Source organism: Nanorana parkeri, unplaced genomic scaffold, assembly GCF_000935625.1.
Source record: "Nanorana parkeri isolate BGI_ZX_2015 unplaced genomic scaffold, ASM93562v1 scaffold169, whole genome shotgun sequence".
In the NCBI taxonomy this organism is placed as follows: domain Eukaryota; kingdom Metazoa; phylum Chordata; class Amphibia; order Anura; family Dicroglossidae; genus Nanorana; species Nanorana parkeri.
In genome coordinates this window covers 162,888-172,053 of record NW_017306437.1, presented here as the reverse complement: position 1 = coordinate 172,053, position 9,166 = coordinate 162,888, and the positions used below count along the sequence as shown (strand labels likewise).

Here is a 9,166-nt window from a genome sequence, read left to right as displayed (position 1 = left end):
ACACACATATATACATATACACACACGCATACATATACACATACACACACAGTAATATCTCGGTTCACGAACGCTTCTGGGCATTGTATTTGTATTGCATTTGCCCAACAGAAAGTTCGGCAAAATTTTGCTTTCGTTCACGAACTCCACATTTGGTGACAAACCCAACCGCAGGAATCTTTCCCGCTCTGACATGTGGTCATGTCTTCTGCTAGCCGAGATCACGGTCGCAGACAGACCTCTGCACACTTGTTGTGAAGCTTTTTTGTGTGCTGTTTAGCACATACAGTACTGTACAGTATTATTCAATCCAGCATGGCTCCAAAGAAAGTGCAGAGCAAGCATGGTGGTAAAAAGAAAGTGCAGAGCGGTAATGAAGGTAACCAGATTGTGCAGAAAGGTAATGACCTTAGTAACCTTATTTACATTGAACCTTATGGGGAAATTTGATTCGGTTCGTGACCAGAATCATGGAACAAATTAAGTTTGTGAACCGAGGTGCCACTGTATACATACACACATTATATATATATTACATATATATATATATATACACATACACACACACACACACACATTTAATACCCGCTGAATGCTTTCTCCGTAGCGTTCACAGTAACTCTTGAACCCTGAAGTAACGATAAAAGTACAAAAACAAAAAGGATCAGACACAGTTCTACAAAAAAAAAAACATGAAATATTTTGGGCAGAATAAATTAAATAACTGTTTTGTCTAGATTAGATTCATAAACGTAAAAAAAGGGATATGTAGTCTCCACAAAGATATATTGGAGGCTTTTGCTTGCACTATTTTAAAGATAAATAACAAATCCACCATGTTTTAGGCCTAATAAAATGTTTATAAGGACAACAGAAATAGGGCAGAACTATAAAAACCTCCCCCTCTGCATAACATAGAGGGGGAGGGTTCTGTCGATGGCATCCATTTAATGACAGTGTGAGTCAACAATGAATATCCTATTCCATAGTTCAGTAGCCAAAACACTAGTTTGGTCGAAGATAGAAGGAAGCAGTAATAATATTCATGCCATGCCCTCCTTCCCCTTGCCCAGTGCTTTTTCACAAATTAATACAGCTCTTGAAAACATGATGATATGTGTGCTAGAGAAAAGAGAAAAACAAGACCCTCTGAAATGACCAATCACTTGTTTTACTTTACTTATTTTACTTCAGTCTTGTTTTGGATTGGTGTTTATAAGTGTATCGAAACTCAAAAATGCACATTTTATATATGGCAGCTTACCAGTTCTTAGATGTGGTGGCTGCATAAGTTTTCTTTTGTTCAAGTTGTTTTAGGTAAATTTCAATTGGTGATGCTGCCAATAACACACTTTTTGTCCTAAGGTGACACTGTACTGTATATATGGAGAAGAAGTCTTGTCACCTTAGTACAGGAAGTGTAGTAGTCCTGAAAAACACCTACTTTATACGTGTTTCATGTTCCCATTCACATAGCAAATATTAAAAAATTGCTGCTTACCTTTTACTTGCAGAGCAATCTTACTTAGCTTCCCCTTCTAAGTAATGTTAAGGAGGGTGTTGTGGAGTTATGTTTACCATAATAATGACTCTGTCTGCACTGTGCTGCAAACCTTCATTATCAGCTGTAAACTAGATGTGCACATTGTTTGCCCAAACAAAGGTTAAAGATCTCAAGGCTTGGGTGGTTCATTGTATGTTAATGCACTTTTAAAAATTGTCCTTTAATCTGTCCCTTAGTTGCACATTGCATGCTATTCCAAACAATGGAAGCTGCCTATTAAGCCCTATGTATAATCCTGCTCCAAAGAAACCACTAATAAGTATTTATTTAAATTATTTTAGATATGCTGTGTGAATATGAACGCATAACAAACATATAATGGGGGTTTCTGAAATTTGACTGCACCAGAGGTGTAGACACATGCCTTCTTAATTCATCCCAACAGTACACACATAAATCTGATGCCAAAGAAAAGGGAGATCGCAGCTCATTCTTTTCGCTAAGAATCTTTATAGTTTTTAAACAGGCTTATTTATATGGTTTTATAAACTAGGTGGCCTTATTTTTATCCACAGAGTGTAGTCAAGTAGTTTGATTTAACCTGCGCCCCATTGAGGAGATTTACAGGTTACCTTTCAGGGGCAGGTTTAGGAAGCTCTGACAGAATAATAAAGCCCTACAAGCAATAAATGTGTACCCATCAGCATTCATTTCGTTATGACTGAGAAGTTCTGGGAGGATTTCAGGAGACATCAGCTGTGGAATCTGTTCACAATGCTATCAGGTGAAACTATTAGATGTTATTGTACAACTGCCCTTGTTACAATAAAGGACAGATTCTTCTTTCCTTGGGCTGCAGCTTTCGGGTCTATTCATTTCTCAGGTTTCTATCTCATCAGTCCGCTGTTCTCAATGTCCCCTTTAGTTTGTCTTTAGGATTTAGTCCAATTCACCTTTTAACCAGGTTTCTAAGGATATTCAAGCGTTTCCCATTGTGTAATAACACAGAAAGTAGTAAAAAAGGAGTTCATAATAGTGGGCTCACTCCAGTCAATATAGGAAATCCGTTGGCTCTATGTTATGTTCTGAGCTGAAGTTAAAGTCAGGTAAAGAAAACACATGAAGGGGAAAAAATCTAAAAAAACAGAGCACCATTATCTCGGTATGTTAGAGTGGTCATAAAGGGTCTAAGTAAGGAAATTGTAAGAAAGGAGCAAATGTAGATTTTCCAAATCACTGGAAAATCAGTTTGTGAGTATGCATGCAAAAGGGAATGTCACCACACACACATACATTGCATTGCATTCATGAGGCTGATTTCGGGTGATCGCCACCACGGGCCTTGTGATGAGGGTAAGCATACACCTTGGCTCCTACCATTCTTTATGAGGCCTCAGCCTGTTTATGGCTAGCGTTAAGCTGGCCATACACTATAATCATTTTCTTCATTCAACCTGCAGGCTTAACAAAGTAAATATACAGATTCCTCCATCAATGCTAATGAGCGTCGATTGAGGATATTCCCACTGTGTTCATTGTTTTCTGACAGTGGCCAATACAATCCCTTTTTCACAAAGTAAGTGTACCTGTAACCTACACCCAGTGGTGTTAATATTTATGATGGATTAAGATCTTAGCGAGGCCATACACAGGCTGACATTTTAAAGGAACCAAATGACTATCGGAAAATATTGGCTGATATATATTTCCAACATACAGTGTTATTTTGTTACCGCCACTGTGAATGATTTTTTTCATTCCAGTTTATAAGCAGGCAGAACATGAATGTCTGTTGTAAGCCTGCAAGTGTAGGGGAGATTAGAATCAGGAACCAACAACTAATTTTACCTTACATAATATAACTGCATGTATATTATTATCAATCATTCACAGCATGAGTATTTCCACCCTTAGGGCCCTGGCAAATTAGCAATCCACAGCTAGTGTTTTCATTAACGAGGGAGCGTCATCTCATTCACCCGGACCAGCAAGGGAGCGCCGCATGGAAACAGGCTATATTTTCTATACACTTCAGCTGAACAGGAAAGTGAGCTGAATTGGAGAATTTTTCCAGATCAACTATTTTGGCCTAGAGTGCTCACTTCTCCTGCCTTCTCCAAACTCTTTGCCCTTATGTGAATAGCCCCCTAAGTGTTTTTTTTAAAGTAACACTAAACTCAAGATCTATACATTTTTAAAATTTAAATAAAAAAAAATTGTAATCTTAAAAATGCGTTCAAGTACCTTAACTATTAACAGAAATGTATCTTATTTGTGTATCACTCGGCTGTAGATCCTCAAATAATCTCTGAATTGGTGCCGACACTGTCCTTCCTTCTGGAGGTTGGCTACTTTTCTTTTCTATGTTCCCTGTGTGTGCTGTAAAGTAGCCACCGCTCCACGCTCGCTCCCGTTATGGACTAGAATATCGGTACAAATTAGCAAACTAAACGCGAGATTGTAGTCCATCACGGGAGCAAACTGGGAGCGCATGATACACAAATAAGCTACACTTTTGTTAATAGATGGGGTACTTGAATGCATTTTTAAAGTTTAGCTCCCGAGTTTAGTGTCACTTTAAATGTTCAATTCACAAACAAGACAATGCTTAGGTGTGGAATTAGTAGTTTTTAACTTGAAAATAGCATTGCATTGTTTAAAGCTTTATTTTTATGTGAATCATCATTTAATCTCACCGCCTCAAACAGCTCCATTTCCTGTTCTTTTCAATAAATACCTAAATTATAACTGACAGTTATCAGCAGTCTGAAGCGGACAGCAATATAAAGGAGCAATAACCCAATGTGATAATTAAATAAATGGACTTATATGGTCATAATACCCCCAATTCAATAAAATAACACTTGAGCAATATATTCAGCAATATATTCAGGTTTTTTTGCATCATGCCTATATTGAATTGACAAACAGCTGCACATCAAGTAACTGCAGTGCTGTATTGGAATAGCTTATTTCTTCAGTGCATTTTTCAGTGATTTCTCCCTTACAGTCATATACTTCAGCCTTCAAGAAACACTGCAAGCTGCTATTACTAGCCTCTCCTTCTGAAGCGGCTATCACCTGGCTGTCATACTGATCGAATATCTTCCATGTTTCCTAAGTTATGCACAAAAATATTCAGATCAGGAGTTCTGACCTCACATTGACTTTCAAGTCAATGACTCTACTTCAAATTCACTAAAAAACCCCACTGGAGGAGCTCCCATTGCTTCAAGGAAGCCGATAGTAGGGATGAAAAGGATTTTGAGATTTATTATATTTGTTACTAGTGGGAATCACACATTTTCAGGATGCCAGCAAAATGGCATGCAGACACTTAGAGCCTTATTCAATAAGCAGTACAAAAAAAGCTATCTTTGAAGATGACCAAGCCACTGCAACCAATCAGAATTAAATTTACCTAAAGTTAGAAGAGTACAAAATTAAATCTGATTGGCTGCTAGGATTACTGCACTATGATCCTTGCAGTGTATTTATAATAAAGTCTCATCTCTCAATAGAAAGAAAACACAAACCGAATATATTTGTTACACCCCATGCTTTATGAACTGCGATTCCTGGATGTCAGAACAACTTTTGGAACTTCAGGAGAGGTACACACTTTTATACAATTTACTACAACATGTTTTGCTCATACTTAATAAAAAAGGCAGACTCCCACTTATTAAATACACAAGCACATAAAATAGAACACTAAGATATGTTATAATGTGATTAAATACTATGCATTTTTACAGAGGGTGGAGGCAGGCTAATGCTGATTTCTAGAGATTATGACTTAATAATGCACTTTAATAAAATACTTTAATTATTCTACTTCAGCAGTAAGCAGTGAAGAACATGTTGCAGGACATACACAAGCGGACTCCACCCAAATGGTTTGGGGACGAGATGATTTGGGGAGGAAGAACTGTAACCCTGACCCATTTCAGTCCCTCTAAAATAAACTACACCGTGTACATTTCTCCTGCATTGCATTAGGTAGGCTCTGTCACAGGGTTTCCGGCTAACATCTATGGTGATAACTTTGGACACACACTGCGCAGAAGAGAAATCAACATGAAATTGCTTGTGGTGCCAATTGTTTAGTGATAAAGTAGTAGCACAGGGTGAAGCCAGACCCTGCAAGTGACACATAAGGAGCTTTGTGATTCATCCTTAAGGCTGGGTTCACACCTGGGCGTATTTTTTCTGCTCGTTTTTTAGCACGTTTTTCCGTTCAGTGAAATGCGCGTTTCACTGGCGGTATGATTTTTTGTGTGTTTTTTTTTCTTATTTTCTCTATTTTTAAATGTAAAATTTTTTTCACTTTAATACAGCTGAAATCTAATTCAAGATTAAAAAAATACAGATTGCCTTCATCAGCGAGAACCTTTACATACTGCAACAGTTTGTCCAACTTTATTCTGTGTGTGCAAATGATAACATTGAGAGATGGGTAGTGCAAAGTGTTGTATGTATAGTGTATATGTCATGCGGTTCTATTCCTCCCCTGTCTTCCATTTGCCCAAAAAATAGAATTCAAGATATTAACAAGCACTTACAAAGCCATCCACAACTCTGCCCCAGCTATATCTCCAACCTCATCTCAAAGCATCGCCAAGCCATCCTCTCCGCTCCTCTCCAGACCTCCTGCTCTCTGGCTCCCTCGTCAATGCTTCCCATGTTCGCCTACAAGACTTCTCTAGAGTATCTCCCATCCTCTGGAACTCCCTACCCCTAACCTGTCTGGCTGTCTCCTACTTTGTCAGCATTTAGGCGATCCTTGTAGACTCATCTCTTCAGGGAAGCCTATCCCACCTCAACCTAACCGCTGAACTATTACTCTCTCAAACAACTAATTTACACATAGTTCCAACCTTTTTTTATCACTTGCCCCTCCCTTTTAGATTGTAGGCTCTCATGGACAGGGCCCATCTTGAATTGTATTGTAAGTGTGATGTATTGTAGAGCTGTGCAAACTGTTGGTGCTATATAAATCCTTTATAATAATAATGATTGCAGATCCATTTTTGTCAATAAGCAGCACAAACATTACTTGAATGAAATTACTCAGAGGGAAAATGCAGATGCAAGAACTGCAGATGTAATGCAGATGAAATGCAGATGTAACTGTACCTGTAACTGTAAAAGTGTGAAACAGACCTAATTTCCAAAGAGCACAGACCACCTGGTGAGCTCCTGACATGGATGAAAAATGGATGTCAGGAAATGTGGACCATTTTGGGATCTGATTTTCCAGATCTGTACAATAAATCCTACAGTCTATGTATTAACCTTTCCTATATGACATACTTGCTTGTTATTAGCATTTGTCCCAGTGGAATAGGGTGTGATCTCACCTTCTGCATTAAGATGTGCAGTTTCCAAAGGTCCAAGAAAAGCATATCTCATCCCAAGACCTTCAGACATGACAATGTCCACATCCCTTGGTGTTATCACTTCATCCTGTAAAAAAATATGCAAGCTGAGCAACTAAAAAAAGCCTGTGAAACCATTGTATATAACCAATGTATTTAAACCATTTCCACTTGTAGAAACCACAGACATAAATGTACCTATATAGTTAAAGCATTGTCTACAAAGCTGTTGTACTTTACTCCAGCATGGTTTCCCTAAAATCTGGAGCAGAGCCATAAATTAAACAGCTCACAAGACCTGCACAGATCACCATTACTGTCTGTACTTAGGGGGATTCTAATGCTAGACTATTTGTGAACACAGGCATTACTTTTGTAAAAGTAGCAGTGACATCATTACCAGGCTGCACATAGCTAGCAGGCCCAACCACTACAGACTGCCTGCACATAACTACTATTGCACAGAGGGCAGATACAAGACTATTCATTCTGCACAAGGACAGAAAGCAGCAGAGACCGGTCATTTTTACAGTAAACTCCTGCACAGAGGTAGAGTGAAGGAGTTGTTTTCATGCTGGATTACTGAACAGATCTGGTGGAAAACACAAGATAAATAAACATTCAAGTAAAAGTAGTATAAGAACAGACCGCACTATCCAGAGAATTCCAATACTTCAAACTTTATTGAAATTCACAGCAAATCCAGTGTAACAGTGAAAAAAAGTGTATAAAGCAACAAATGCCAGCGCAGCACACCCCCAACCAGCTACAACCTCTCACATGTTTCACCCGAAGCCTTTTTCATGAACAAGCCAACGGGTGAAACATGTGAGAGGTTGTAGTTGGTTGGGGGTGTGCTGCGCTGGCATTTGTTGCTTTATACACTTTTTTTCACTGTTACACTGGATTTGCTGTGAATTTCAATGAAGTCTGAAGTATTGGAATTCTCTGGATAGTGCAGTCTGTTCGTATACTACTACATTCCAAGGTGGAGACGCACCTATAAGACCAGCACCTGGGAGTCCTGATAGCGGTTAAGGAATTGGAGCGGTGAGATTTCCTTTGGCTCTACATTCAAGTTAAAGTGCTCATGCATCTTGTATTTACACAATAAGTGCTTAGCCTTGAGTTCAGCTTTAAGAACATTTTAGAACAGGTTAATGAAATGCAAAGTTTAGGTTTTTTCCATGGCCACCAGTAAGGCTCCTATTATGATTTTCCTAGTGAGTGTTATGTCTTTTTCTGTTTAACCTCTACTTCAGGCTTTCATGTATAAATCTGTAAATATGGTTTTGGGCATGAACACTAAAAAAGGGCTTCAGCGGCTCCAACTTGGAAATCAGTAGTGCTATGTGCTGTGACTTTACAACCACAGCTACCATCCTAGATATTCAATACCCAAAACACTGTCAACGTCCACTAGAAAGGAATTGGAACAAAAGTATTTGAAATGTCCACACTTCTGCCTTTCTGGAACCATAACAATGCACACACATTCTATGGTGTGGGTTGGATTCAGCTATGAACAGAGTCTGAGCTCTAGTAATAGCAGTGGCGGAACTACCAGGGTGGCAGAGGTCAGCCGTGACCAGGCCCTGGAGTTCCGCCACTTGGAGGGGGCCCAGGACAGGGGGGAGGGGCCCCTGGTGACCGCTGATTACCAGGATATTTATTATCCTGGTAACCGCAATATCGGGGCCCTGAGGTCACTAGTTATAGCCATCATTGTTTCACATGAGCATATCTTCTTGCCACATTTCCACCTCACCTGTCTGTCAACAACGGGAACTTACAGGGTATCTACACAGGGCTGAATTTGGTGCCCTAATGTGTAAATGACCTTATACAAGATTACCTTTTCTACTAAAGATGAAATAAATGAAAAATGCTGCAGATATTGATATATAGAGAAAAGCTGCCTCTTTGTCACTGCTGCCTATAGGCACATGTCTACTGAGTCTAATGGTAAGCCTGGATCTGCAGTATGGAGTGTTTGTTAGTGGATGGATTTACATAATGGGCCTTTCTTTTTTTTTTTTTAAAGGACTTGTCAAAAACTGTGTGCTATGTTTATTTATTATTTTATGGAGTATTTTGTGAAAACTACCACTTAGTAAAACTAAGTAGTAAAACTACCCCTTACTCATCCACGAGGGGGAGGGGCGGTATCTGGGTGTCCCTTTTATGAAAGGGGGCACCCAAATTCAGGTAATCCCCCTTTAGGGTGCCCCCTAAAATTCCTACCAGACATAAAGGGTCTGGTATGAATTGGGGGGGGGGG

The 9,166-nt window shown here is 39.2% G+C and overlaps 1 protein-coding gene across 1 annotated transcript in view; it reads right to left on the bottom strand.

Annotated features, from left to right (window-relative positions):
- CRYL1 (crystallin lambda 1) overlaps positions 1 to 9,166 on the bottom strand; it is a 104,942-nt gene that overhangs the window by 14,203 nt on the left and 81,573 nt on the right. The window contains exons 6-7 of the mRNA XM_018554669.1: positions 6,868 to 6,973; positions 578 to 629 (exon numbers count right to left, since the gene is read on the bottom strand). Coding sequence (XP_018410171.1) covers positions 578 to 629; positions 6,868 to 6,973 — 158 coding nt within the window. The remainder of the gene's footprint in view (positions 1 to 577; positions 630 to 6,867; positions 6,974 to 9,166) is intronic.